Source organism: Orcinus orca, chromosome 11 (genome assembly GCF_937001465.1).
Source record: "Orcinus orca chromosome 11, mOrcOrc1.1, whole genome shotgun sequence".
Lineage (NCBI taxonomy): Eukaryota > Metazoa > Chordata > Mammalia > Artiodactyla > Delphinidae > Orcinus > Orcinus orca.
In genome coordinates this window covers 99,561,565-99,574,296 of record NC_064569.1, presented here as the reverse complement: position 1 = coordinate 99,574,296, position 12,732 = coordinate 99,561,565, and the positions used below count along the sequence as shown (strand labels likewise).

The 12,732-nt window shown below is 56.1% G+C and overlaps 1 protein-coding gene across 5 annotated transcripts in view; it reads left to right on the top strand.

The window, feature by feature from the left end:
• CELSR1 (cadherin EGF LAG seven-pass G-type receptor 1) overlaps nucleotides 1-12,732 on the top strand; it is a 149,399-nt gene that overhangs the window by 100,473 nt on the left and 36,194 nt on the right. For all 5 annotated transcript variants that reach the window (XM_049694601.1, XM_049694600.1, XM_049694599.1 and 2 more), the window contains 5 exons: nucleotides 2,960-3,117; nucleotides 4,210-4,373; nucleotides 4,807-4,932; nucleotides 7,355-7,521; nucleotides 11,226-11,411. In XM_049694601.1, coding sequence (XP_049550558.1) covers nucleotides 2,960-3,117; nucleotides 4,210-4,373; nucleotides 4,807-4,932; nucleotides 7,355-7,521; nucleotides 11,226-11,411 — 801 coding nt within the window. The remainder of the gene's footprint in view (nucleotides 1-2,959; nucleotides 3,118-4,209; nucleotides 4,374-4,806; nucleotides 4,933-7,354; nucleotides 7,522-11,225; nucleotides 11,412-12,732) is intronic.

The following is a 12,732-nucleotide window of genomic DNA, read 5'->3' as shown; positions in this document are numbered from 1 at the left end:
TCTGTGTATCCTGGGTCACCTGCAGCACTGTTTCCTGTTACCTGCGGCCTTTGCCCGTGCTCCCTTCTTGTTCTCTTGGTGATCCTGACCACACGTGGACAGTTGGCATGTGGTTAAGCTCGTTCTGGGGCAGCGTGAGCAGGGGTGGGGCGGCAGGGTGCTCTGCGGAGCCAGAAACCGGCGCTCGGACGTCGTTCCTTCTCCCCAGTACCTCCCTGTGTGTCTCTCCTGCTGGGACTTTTGGTTCTCACTCTAAGAATGCTTGGTTCTGTGGTCCAAAGGGCCGTCTCTTTTGGCCCAATGGCTGGTGGGTCTGGGAGCAGGAATCAGGAAGCAGGCGTTGGGCGATGTTTGTTTTCCCGGAAGTCACACTTGCTGCTTTGATGCAGTAACGCCAGACTCTGAAATCTGTCTTACCAGGGGACTGTCTCAAGTCAGTAAGTGCTGCTCTAAATACAAATGCTGATTTTTTTTTTTTTTCTCTTTCGCCTCCAATTTTCCTCACTCCTTCTGCTTGGATCCCGTGGCTGAGTGGCTCTGAGCTGTTGATGATGAGGAACCGTTTACAACGACTGCAGTTGTGTAAACAGCAGCTTCGTGTCAGTAAAGCCTCCCAAGTATAAATGCTGTTTACGTCCTTCCTCTGGAAGGCTCACACCCATCCCCAAAAACGTAAATGATAAGTTGTAAAGATAATACGGGGCTCGCGCAGCTCAGGGACGGTTCTTTCGCCCGGATCGCACCTAATACTTAAGTATCCCATAATGAGCGCTTGGACGTGCTCTCTAATGCGGGCTGCTATTACAGAGGGAGAAAACAGATTATTTCTTATACGTACCTAACTGTTGCTTAACCAGAGGTGAAATCTTTAAGGATATAGCTTGGCCGACCTTGTGATCTCATCAACTGATGGAAAAGAAAATGGAAAGGATTATCCATGAGCTGGAATGTCAGGAGGCAGGGTAGGATTTACCTGAGAAGGGTTTGAGGGAGACTCCTGTGTCTGATGTTGATGTCACCCTCCAAGTCCCTGTAACACAGAGAGGATGGGTATTCTAACATTAAATCCTTATCCTGTATACAGAGAGACTGAGGTATAGTGATAGCCTTGTCCAGGTCAGATGGTTGGCCGAGGGGAGCAGAAGGCCCAGCTGGGGTTTCCAGGTACAGTGGTGCGGGCTGTGCGCTGCACAACTCCAGGGCACGCCGCCAGGGTGAGTGAGGCCTCCTGAAGTCACACAACTTGGCTTCCTGGCTGAGTTCCCGTTACCAAAAGCTCCACGTCCTGCTTTTCAGCCCAGGGTCCTCAATCAAATGGATACTTCCTTGTTCCTATTGAAAAACTGATGGTTTGGAATGAATTGTGCAGTTGTTATTTCCCTGTTTAAAGACCTTGAGGATGATTTAATTAAATTGCCTATGTTTTTACAACTCCCCGTTTCTAATATTGTTATAAAGAAGTATCAAATTGCATCAAGCTATAAACTCGACCTGACCCCAGAGCCGTCACGTGGAGGCACTAGGCCCTTGTTTGTATGGGTGGTGGGACGGCCCTGCCGGGACTGGGAGAAGGTGTTCTCTCCGTGGGGAGGAAGGGGGCCACTGCGTGTTGGGTGCGGGTGGCCCTTCACGTGCACCATCTGGGTTCACCAACAGGCCACCTCACAGAATGCAGGTCTTGTTGTCCAGGTCGTACAGATGGGGCAGGAAGTTCAGGAGCCTGAGCCCGAGCCTGCCCTCGGCACGTCTGGAACGTTGAGCCCACCCCACGTTCCGTGGCCGGTGTGAACAGGCTCCACCTTTGCTGCTAGAAGGGGTCTGAGGGCCGTCTGGGCGGATGTGCTCGGTGTTCTCAAAGGGCAGCCAGGAGACTAGAGAGGGATGCCCGCGACAGGCGGGCTGCCTGGGGAGAGGGGCTCGATCCCTGGAGGCGAACCACAGCCTCCTTAAGAGGGGAGCCTGCTTCTTCCAGCAGTGGGCATGCTGCACCCGGTGTCCCTGATCCCAGAGGGATTCTCGTAACCAGCCCTGGGCAGGGAGACTGAGTGCCTGAGAACCGCAGGGACATCTGGCGGGCGTAGGGGGGAAGCTGGGGGGCGAAGGGGGGCTTGGTCTGGGGGCAGAAAGGGTGGTCGATCTCGGGCCAGCAAAAGGGACTGGAGGGTCATCCCAGGGTGAGGAAGGGCGTGAGCCCAGGAGTGAGTGACTGTGAGTACTGGAGGTCGCCAGCTTCCTGGCCCAGTTGGGGGGCACCACGCTGGGTGGGGGAAGGCAGGGGGCTGTCTGCAGGCCGGGCAGTCTGCACCCCAGGAGCACGGAGCGGGCAGGAACCTGGTAAGGAGGTGCGTGGACATGGTCCGGCCAGTGCTTGGACTCACAGGCAGGATCAGGTATTCAGAAGGAGGGGTCCTGGGGCTTTGGTGTCGGCTGCTGTAACAATACACAAACTGGGGGGCTTGAAGCAGCAGAAATGTATTCTCCCCAGTTCTGAAATGAAGGTGTCTGCAGGGCTGCGCTTCCCGAGGGCTCTAGGAAAGGATCCTTCGCGTCTCGTGCAGATGCTGGGGGCGCTGGCATCCTTGGCTGTGACAGCATCACTCCAGCCTCTGCCTCCGTTGTCCCACGATGTCTCCCTGTGTCTCTGTCTCTGTGTCTTTCTTATAAGGACACCAGTCACGTTGGATTAGGGTCCATCCTACTGCGATATGGCTTCATCCTAACCAATTACATCTGCAAGACGCCTATTTCCAAATAAGGTCACATGCTGAGGTTCTGGGAAGGACATAAATTTGGGGGGCTCACTGTTAATCCAGTACAGCTGGTTTGGGGACTCATTCAACGCGAGGCCAGGGGGCCTCTCACCCTCCACGGGTCGGGGGGCGTGTGCAGGGGCTGGGGAATCAGTCGGGGACGCTGGTGGGAGAACACGCTGACGGCTCCGTGCTTTCTCTTCCCACAGCCCAACATCGGCCGCCTGGGCCTGCCCCACGGGCCGTCTGGAGAGAAGGTGGCCGTGGTGACCGTGGACGACTGTGACACGGCCGTGGCCGTGCGCTTTGGCAACTTTGTTGGGAACTACAGCTGTGCCGCTCAGGGCACTCAGAGTGGCTCTAAAAAGTGAGTGTCCCGGGAGACGGGCCCTGGTGCCCACCCCCCATGGCCACTGCTCCAAAAGGGTCGCCCAGGTCAGGACCCCGACACAGGGCACTCTGGACCCAGTGCTCTGGCAGCCCCAATCTGGGCTGTAGTCACATTCCCTCCTCTTCCCTCCAACACATTAGAACCTTCTAGAATAAGTCCCCTTAGAATCATCTGTCAAAGTAGTGGCCAGGCCATCCCCAGGGTTGTGACGGCCGGCTTGCTGACCCCAGAAGCCATCCCCAGCCCTGTCTCCACAGGATCCCTGACTTTGTTCCAGTGCGGGCTGGTCCCTGTGATTCAGTGTTCAGTCAGTAATTCCCTCCGTTAGATCAGAGTGGCCATGTCACCATGTGGATCTGGAGGTCCCCAGGACCCGTCCTAACTCAGGTCAGAGAAATGCTGACGTGGAAGTTTATAATGCCCGCTTCAAATCTCAGATCAAAGGTTCATGCTGGACTCATCCCTAATTGTGTTTTGGTGGGATGTTTAATAAGCTTAGGAGAACCTGGTCTGCAGTTCAAAGAACCTGGCCTACCAGTTAGAAGAACCTGGTCTATCCTGAGCATCTGGTGTGAAATACACCTTTGCCATCGGATTCCCCGCAGCTGTGATGCAGGTGGGATGCGTCCATCTTACTGATGGGACAGCTGTGCCCTGGAGCGGTTCGGCTCCTTGCCCAAGGCCATGCCAATGCTCCTGCAGAACCAGGGTTCTAGTTTGCTGTGACCGCCCCTCAAGGCCATTAGAGGCCAGAGGAAGGTGGCGTCCTGTTTGGGTGTGGACTGGCCCGGCCAGCAATCAGGACTCGGGCGGTCACCCCAACCCCCCAGTTGGTCAGGATCTGACACAAGGGACAGAGAGGCTGCGAGCCGGTGGTGGCACCGGAAATAGGATCTGACACGTGTGTTTGGGCCTGTTGGCCGCCTGCTTCCCTGGCCCCTGCACCCGTTGGATTATTGACGGTCAGGATGACGAGCGTGCCCTGCGGCAGAGGCCCCTGGGACGTTACAGCAGCATCGGGGCTGCTCTTGCCGTCCGGCCATCCAGAGGTTGGTGTCGCCTCCACAGGTCCCTGGATCTGACAGGCCCCCTGCTCCTGGGGGGCGTCCCCAACCTGCCCGAAGACTTCCCGGTGCAGAACCGGCAGTTTGTGGGCTGCATGCGGAACCTGTCCATCGACGGCAGGAACGTGGACATGGCCAGCTTCATCGCCAACAATGGCACCAGGGCGGGTACGGCAGGACGGTCGGGGAATCGTGGGGCTGCGGCGGCCACGCGGGAGGGGCCCCCTCCACATCCTGCTGCTCTTGGGTCTGGGGTCCTGCAGCGTTGGAGCGGTGGTGAAGCTGTGGGCGGGCCTGCCGCTGACCCGGACACGCAACCCCAGGGTCTTGAACCGGTCACCAGACGATCCCACGAGCCAGAGGGTGGGATGGCCTAGGGGCCCATGGTCTCCGGACATGGGCACTGCATTCCATGCTATGTCAGGTCTTAGGTTCTGACAGCCCCAGAGAGTCCCAGGCCTGCCCGCCTTGCCTCCGGCTGTGTCCACAGGGGGTGTTTCCCCAGCATGTGGGTCAGTGCTAGGAAACAGGGGCAGTCCCCCTGCGTCACGCTCTACTCCTGTTTCCCACTCTGAGACCACGCCATGCCCTCTGTTTCCAGGCTGCGCTGCTCAGAGGAACTTCTGCGATGGGACCTGGTGTCAGAACGGGGGCACCTGTGTCAGCGGCTGGAACACGTACCTGTGTGAGTGCCCGCTCCGCTTCGGCGGGAAGAACTGCGAGCAAGGTGAGGGCCTGGGGCAGTGGGTGCTGGGTGCCCGGGGCCGCCAGCCTCTGGTGGCGCGTGTGTCCCCAGGCCTGGGTCCTGGTGGGGAGCGGGCTGGTGGGGGCACCATGGTGGGTGATGTTAGAGCAGAGGCTGGGGTTCCTGGATGGGTCTGCAGGTCACAGCCCCTCGTCTGAGCAGGGCCAGTGTGAGGTTGGGAGTCCATGAGGGTCAGAGAAGCGAGGTGGGGCCTGGCGGGGCCTCCCGGTGGCTGTGTGCCTCCTCACGGGCACCCTGAGGCCCGAAGGGCCAGTTCCCCGGGGCCAGCACCCCCATGCCCCTTCTCGGCATCCCAGGGGCTCCTCCAGCTGCCTGCTTCCCCGCTGGACCGCGTTGTGAGCATCAAGGCCTGGGCCTCTCCCCTGACCCCACCCCTGTAGTTGTAGATACCGGCAGGTTTTAAACAATTCATTCATTTTGAAGCAGTATGGTGTTAAATAACTGTCATCATTTAAAAATCACTGATGCGCTTTAAGGTAAACCAAAAGGACGAGATTGAGGCCAGATAAGCTTGGGTGAGCTCCCCGGATCCGCCTTGGAGATGCCCGGAGCTCATTAGCGAGTCGACGGCCAGGAGAAGTCCTGCCTGGAGCCGCTCACTGGCCTGCAACCCACGGCCTCTCCTTGGAAGTCAGACGCTCCTCCCCTCGGCCCGTGTGCCCCACAGGATGGGCTGGGGGGTCCGAGTGTGACTTTTTCGGGGGGTGGGGGCCACAGCTTTCCCGAGATTCTCTAAGGAGTCATTGAAGCAGAAATAGGTGGAACCTGTGACAGAGTGTTCTGGAGGAGAGCAAAGTTCGTTCCATCAGTGCAGGTGAAAGGGGTGGAGCCAGCGGGCAGCTTACCTGTGCTGGGCGGTCCACCTGCCCAGGGCTGTTAGTGATGGAGCTGAGACACGTGACGTGGAATTGTATTACATCCCAGTCCTTGCTCGGGACGCAGTTACCGGCCAGGGCCCGTTTTTTCGATTTTGTATTTTTAAATATGTATTTATTTATTTGTCTGCGTCAGGTTTTGTTGAGAGCACACAGGATCTTCGTTGCCGTGTGCTGGGTCTTTCATTTGCGGCATGCGGAATCTTTAGTTGCAGCATGTGGGATCTAGTTTCCCGACCAGGGATCGAACCTAGGCCCCCTGCATTGGGAGTGCAGAGTCTTAGCCACTGGACCACCAGGGAAGTCCCAGGGCCCGACTCTTTGTGACACAAAGCACTGGGCACCTTTCAAGGCCCCGAAGGTCTATTTTCCGGGCAGCAGGTGGGCTGGGCTTGTGGACAGGTTAGGCCCAGCCCCGGCTGATCACCGTGTGCGGGAAGCTCAGGTCACAGGGAGGGGCAGAGGCCCGGGTGGACACAGCGCCGGCGGGGCCGTCCACGCCCATGGAGTTCCTGTTATGGAGGCCGAGAGTCCGGCTACGGCTGTGCCAGAGAAAACAGCTGCCGGGGTTTGGGTTCGTAAGAGCAGGAAACAGATGCCGGTGCTCACGGGGCTGAGTCGCCCCCAAAGGTGGTCCCCACCTGGCAGGCCCTGTGCTGTTCAACACCCGTGGTGATAACTGTGCCGTCCCTCGTGGAGGAATTGGGGTGAGATTCTGGGCTGGGCCAGGTGTCTGTCCCTCCCCGATGCCTGTGATACGCGGGGCTCTGGAGGCAAAGTGATGAAGCTGGTTTGACTCAGCGTCATCCTGCCTACGGGTCTGTCTGGCGTCCACAGTTTTTCCAAGTGTGACAGATTGGATGAGGCTGCTGGTACCCCCAGTGCCACCTCCCTGGTCCCCCCCAAACCATCTGGGAGCCCTCGGCTGGCCCGCAGCCTTCCCCTCTCTGTGCCCGTCACCAGGAGCGGAGGCACAGTGGCCTGTGTACCTCAGGCTTGGAAATCCACCCCAGACACCGGCTGAGGGCGGGTCAGCCTGCAGGGTTGAGGTCTGTGCGCAGGGTTCACCGCAGGCTCACGCGGTCCCACCAGGAGACCACCCTCCGTACGACCCCTGGGCTCCCAACCTGGCAGGTGTGGGGCGGGACAGATAGGCCAGGCGCACAGGGCCCCTCCACTGGGCCCGGGGGTCCTGGGCTGTCCCGCTCTGCCTGAGAGCCCCTTACTGTACACTGGCCGAGGTTGAGAACCCCCAGGCCTCAGCCTGACTGCTCAGGAAGGTGGCCAGCGTCCCTGGTGGGGGTGGGCTTTTGCAGAGCCCATGGCTCCTGGGCTCAGAGGGCTAGTGCTGTACAAACGGAAGTCTGAGACCGGCCTTTGAGTCAGAATGAGAAAGGCCCAGGGTTTCTTCCCTCCCCCTCCTTGGGGGCCTGTCCCGTCCCCTACAGCTAAAAAGGATTCTCAGAGGCCCATCTGATTTGGGGAGGTCCCCGTGTCTGTGTCCACAGTCATGCCCCACCCCCAGCGCTTCAGCGGGGAGAGCGTCGTGTCCTGGAGCGACCTGGACATCACCATCTCCGTGCCCTGGTACCTGGGGCTCATGTTCCGGACCAGGAAGGAGGATGGTGTGCTGATGGAGGCCACGGCGGGCGTGTCTTCCAGGCTCCATCTCCAGGTGAGTGAGGTCCATGTCCGGCACCTGCAGGGCGGGTGTGCACCTGAGTGACGCAGCCAGAGGCTCACGTAGCTCCGCCCCGAAGCCTAGCCTTCCCGATGCGTGCGCGGGGAGCCTGGTGTCTTCTGTCTCCCCACACCCGCTGCTGGTCCCCCGTGTGAAGGATGGGGAGGTGACCACCTCAATGCCTGGCAACAGAGATGTGAGGATGGGGCCCCAGGGAGGCCTGACTAACCCTGCCTGGTGGGGGCTGGGGGCTCAGAGCCCAGGCGGGACCCCCATCTCTTCTCGAACCTGTCCCTCACCCCTCACCTGCCCCCTCACCCCTCACCTGTCCCTCACCCCTCACCTGCCCCCTCACCCCTCACCTGTCCCCTCACCCCTCACCTGCCCCCTCACCCCTCACCTGTCCCCTCACCCCTCACCTGCCCCTCACCTGCCCCCTCACCTGCCCCCTCACCCCTCACCTGTCCCTCACCCCTCACCTGTTCCCTCACCCCTCACCTGTTCCCTCACTCCTCACCTGCCCCCTCACCCCTCACCTGTTCCCTCCCCCGCATCACTGCTCAGGAGTGTCTCCAGCGCAGGCCCGTTTGGGTTGCACTGAAGGTGCAGTTTGTGCCTCTGGGATAATTACAGCCGTCATCGTTTATCCTTTATTAACCAGTAATTTTATCAGTTTATCAGGCGGTCCCAGAAGCCAGCTCTGGGCCAGAACTTGGCAGGCACCGTTCTGCCCGGGGATGGTACTTTCCTCTGTGCTGGTTTCCCTGTTGGAACAGATTGAATTGGCTGGTTCAGGTGATGAATGGGAGCTTGCAGGTGGTCATTGGCAGTGGGCTCTGTGTCGGAAAAAAGTACGCTTTCTGTGGAACAACACCCAAAGCCACAAACTCCCATATTGTTTGAGGAGTTATGTTATGGGCAGCTAATCCAAAAATGAAGGGCTTTTGCCAGGAGCTGTGGCCAGCTCCTCCCTGTGGAAGGCTGGGTGGCAAGAGTGGTGACCTCGGGGGGATCCACCAGACCCCAGTGGCCACCCAGCAGGCCGCCTCAGGGCAGTTTCCAAAGGCTGGTCAGCTGGGGATTACAGGCGTATTCCGGGTTATTTTCACATGGCGTTTTTGGGATGCAGGCCTCCTGCAGGCCCCATGAGCTCTGGGTGCAGGAGTCTAGGTGTTCCGGCCTCCACAGCAGGCCAGACAAGGTACATAGTCATCCTACCGCCCAAACAGTTTGGGTAATTGCTCTTAGGCGCCCTAAATCCACCTTCATTGTCAAGCGGGCTAACGCGGCTGCTGTTAAACACCTCTCCTAAATCCGGGGACAGATCTAAGGTGGTAAGTAGTTAACGGCCACTGTCCTGGGATCGTTCTGCAGACGTTGCTTTTGTTTGTAGACGTCCGTCATTTCATTGTTGGTCTGCTGGCTTCGGGGTTTTTGTGAGCAAGGACAGCGAAGGAGAATGGCCAGGGAAATGAATGAGTTGACTCAGACTTCTGTGGAATGAAAGGAAACAAAACGTGAGAAGGTGAAACATTATCCTCTTCAGTTGAGGCGAAAAATCAAAGTACATTATTAGCTGCGTTGTCTTGACCATCGGCTAAGTACATCTTCTGTTTCCATCGCGATTCCTTCTTTGACCCACCGGGTATTCACAAGTATACCTCTCAGCAAACGGGGCATTTTCTAGTAAATCATTCGGCGTTTCTAGCATAATTGCAGGTCAGAGAACATTCGTGGTATGACTCAGACCTTTGAGATGTGTTGAGACGTGCTTTAGAGCACAGCATTTACTCATTTTTGCGACTATTCTAGCTACACTTGGAAAGAATGTGTGCGCTGCAGCTGTATTCTGTGGCGTTCTCTATATGTCAAGCAGGTGGCGTTTATGCATGCAGCATTCCAATGTTCTATATCTTTATTGATTTTGGGGGTCTGTCTGCTCAGTTACTGAGAGAGGCGAGTTAAAAATCTCCAACCATGGGCTTCCCTGGTGGCGCAGTGGCTGAGAGTCCGCCTGCCGATGCAGGGGACGCGGGTTCGTGCCCCGGTCCGGGAAGATCCCACATGCCGCGGAGCGGCTGGGCCCGTGAGCCATGGCCGCTGAGCCTGCGCGTCCGGAGCCTGTGCTCCGCAACGGGAGAGGCCACAACAGTGAGAGGAAAAAAAAAACAAAACCAAAACCAAAAAATCTCCAGCGTTGATTGTGGCTCATCTCTTATCCTTTCAGATCTGTCAGTTTTTGCTTTGGAGGTTCGGAGGCTGCGTTATTGGTACATGCAAATTTAGAATCGTTTTCTCTTTCTGGAATAGTGGCTGTTATCATGATGAAAATCCTCCTTATCTCTCATAATTATTTTTGCCTTAAAGTCTCCTTTGTCTCATATTAACGTAGCTAAACCAGCTTTCTTTTTGTCGGTGTTTCCGTGATGTACCTTTTTCTGTCTTTCTCCTCTCAGCATTTCTGTTTCCTTATATTTCAGGCGTGTCTCTTTTAACCAGTGCGCTGATAGTTTTTTTTTTAATCTGCTCTTTAAGTTGAAGTTATCTTTAAACATGAGTATCTTAGATTAGTTACAACGCTGTTTTTTTATATGTCTCACATGTATGTTTTAATTGAAATATAGTTGATTTACAATCTTACATGTATTTAAACTTGGTAGTTTGAGTCTAATTTCATGAAATGGAAAAATTAGAGCCAGAAATAAGAGTCTGCTGGTACCTGAATCTGTTTCCTTGAAAGCTCTGTGGTTCCCATCACTATTTTCAAGTCTGTGTCTGATGACTCTCTCGTCTGGATTCCCATGGGTCTGTTTCAAGCACACTGTCCTGTCTCCTCATGTACTTGGTTATTTTTGATTGCATGCTGGGCATCATGCTGAAAAACTAGAGAGAATTTGAAACTAAGATGGTGGTGTCCCATCCCCCATGTTTGCTTCTGGTCGTCAGCCCTCACCCTGGGCAGGCTCTGAATTCCAGTTTCTCTCCTCCCAGCCTCATGAACCAAGAAAGCTTTGCACAGCTGTCAGCCTCAGCTGTGCCTCCCAGAACCCGCTGACAGCCACGTGGCAACGCGCTAAGCTTATTTCTGCAGATTCCCATTTTCTCCCTGGTCGTGCTTCTGTAACTTGCAGGGACTTGGGTCACTCTGATGCCTGAGACAGGTGTGCCTTAACTTTTCGTCTCGTTTTCCTAGGTGTTCTCAGGAGGAGGGTGGGTCCAAACTACCCAGTCCTTCACTGGGGAAAGGGAAGCATGATCTCAGCATTGCCCCAGCTACATTTTCTTAAAACGTGAACATCTTAGGCCAGTTATAATGCTGATTTCTGTTTTTTCATTCATATATTTGAACATGGTGGCCTGAATCTTGTCTCATAAGATGAAACATTTGCATCCAAAAATAAGAGCCCAGTAGTCACCTGAATCTGTGGTTGTTCCCCTTACTTAAGTCCAACGGGCTTTATCTTACTTGACCTCTGTCAACGTTCGACACTTCTTACCATAGAAGAAGGCATGTAATTCTGAAGAGTGTTACGTACAGGCAACGGCAAATTAAACTTTGCCTAATTTTTAAGTCCATCTTTGATCCAGTGGCCTGTGGTAAGTCTGTTTGCGTGGCTTTGTTACTGAAGTGATTGCAATGTATTTTGTATTTTGTCATCATCTCCTCAGTGGCTAGTGTAGCTCTCCCCGTCCTACAGATCCTGAACAACTACGTCCAGTTTGAGGTGTCCCACGGCCCCTCGGATGTGGTGTCCATGAGACTGTCCAGGTCGCGCGTGGCTGACGGGGAGTGGCACCACCTGTTGATAGAACTGAAGAGTGCCAAGGAGGGCAAAGACATCAAGTACCTGGCAGTCATGACCTTGGACTATGGTGTGGACCAGGTGAGTGCGCACCTGTACCCTCTTTGGCACAGACGCCTTCACTGGGAAACCACTAGCACATCCCAGTGTAGCTGTACCACAGTACATAGTGTATCACGTTATGTACATCACAGTGCTGTATTTTTTGTTGTTGTTGTTGTTTTTCATTTTTATTTATTATTTTTGGCTGTGTTGGGTCTTCATTGCTGCGTGCGGGCTTTCTCTAGTTGTGGCTCGCGGGCTCTAGGCAGGCGGGCTTCAGTAGTTGTGGCTCGCGGGCCTAGTTGCTCTGCAGCATGTGGGATCTTCCTGGACCAGGGATCGAACCCGTGTCCCCTGCATTGGCAGGCAGATTCTTATACGCTGCGCCACCAGGGAAGCCCAGACCCCTTCGCTGGGCCTGTGGGTAAACAGAGCGACCCCTCCAGGTGTCAGGCCCTGCCAGAGCCCTTGCGGATTTGAGGAAGCGCTTTCTGGGCTTCCCTGAATTCGGGTCTCGTGTTCCTCCTATGCTGAGGACACTGGAATCTGCACCTCATCCCCTTTCCAGATGGTCCCCTCCTGGCGTCAGGCACTGGACTTGGTCCGTCTGTGTGTCCCATCACGATGCCATTGGTGCCGTCAGCAGAGGTTTCTCGTAGCAAAGCTGGCTTGCGCCGCAGCTGCACGCTCAGTGCCGTGCCTCGGGGTACAGAGATGGATATGGGTGGGGGAGCAATGAGATCCAGGTTCCAGAGGGGGCTGTGGGACACCAGAGAGGTTTGCACATCCCAGATGGGCAGGTGGCATTCCAGGCAGGGCGACTCAGAGGACACGTGCTGAGCCCCGCTGGATTTCCAAGGTTTGCAGCCAGGTAACAGGAGGCATCCGTACGGGACCCCCACGCGCTTCAGGGGCTACTTGTGGTCCCTCAGTGCTTTTGGAGTCCAGGCTCACCTTACACCTGGTTCTGGGAGTAAACTGCCGTGTTCCGCGTGTGCACCTGCCTGAGCCTAAGGGTCCAGCTGAGACTCTTCTAGACCCCTGCCCCTGTGGACGTGTTTTCCACTCGCTGCCACTTTCTAGTTTGTCAAGCTTTTTCACGCAGTGGCTTGTTGGCGATGCCCACGACAGAGATGGAAGGGTTGCCCTCATCCCCCCAGATGCCCATCTTGGCTGGGCTGGGACATGGACACATGTCCTCTGATGGCTTCCTGCACCCTGCCCGTCACACACAAACAGCCGTGTTCTCCACGGAGAAGGCTGAGCCGGGCCCTCTGTTTGGAGGCACAGACGTCCTCAGGCTGTGAGGGGCTTGCCGGTGCGACTACCTTTTAGCCTTTGAGCAAATTCTTTCCAGCCA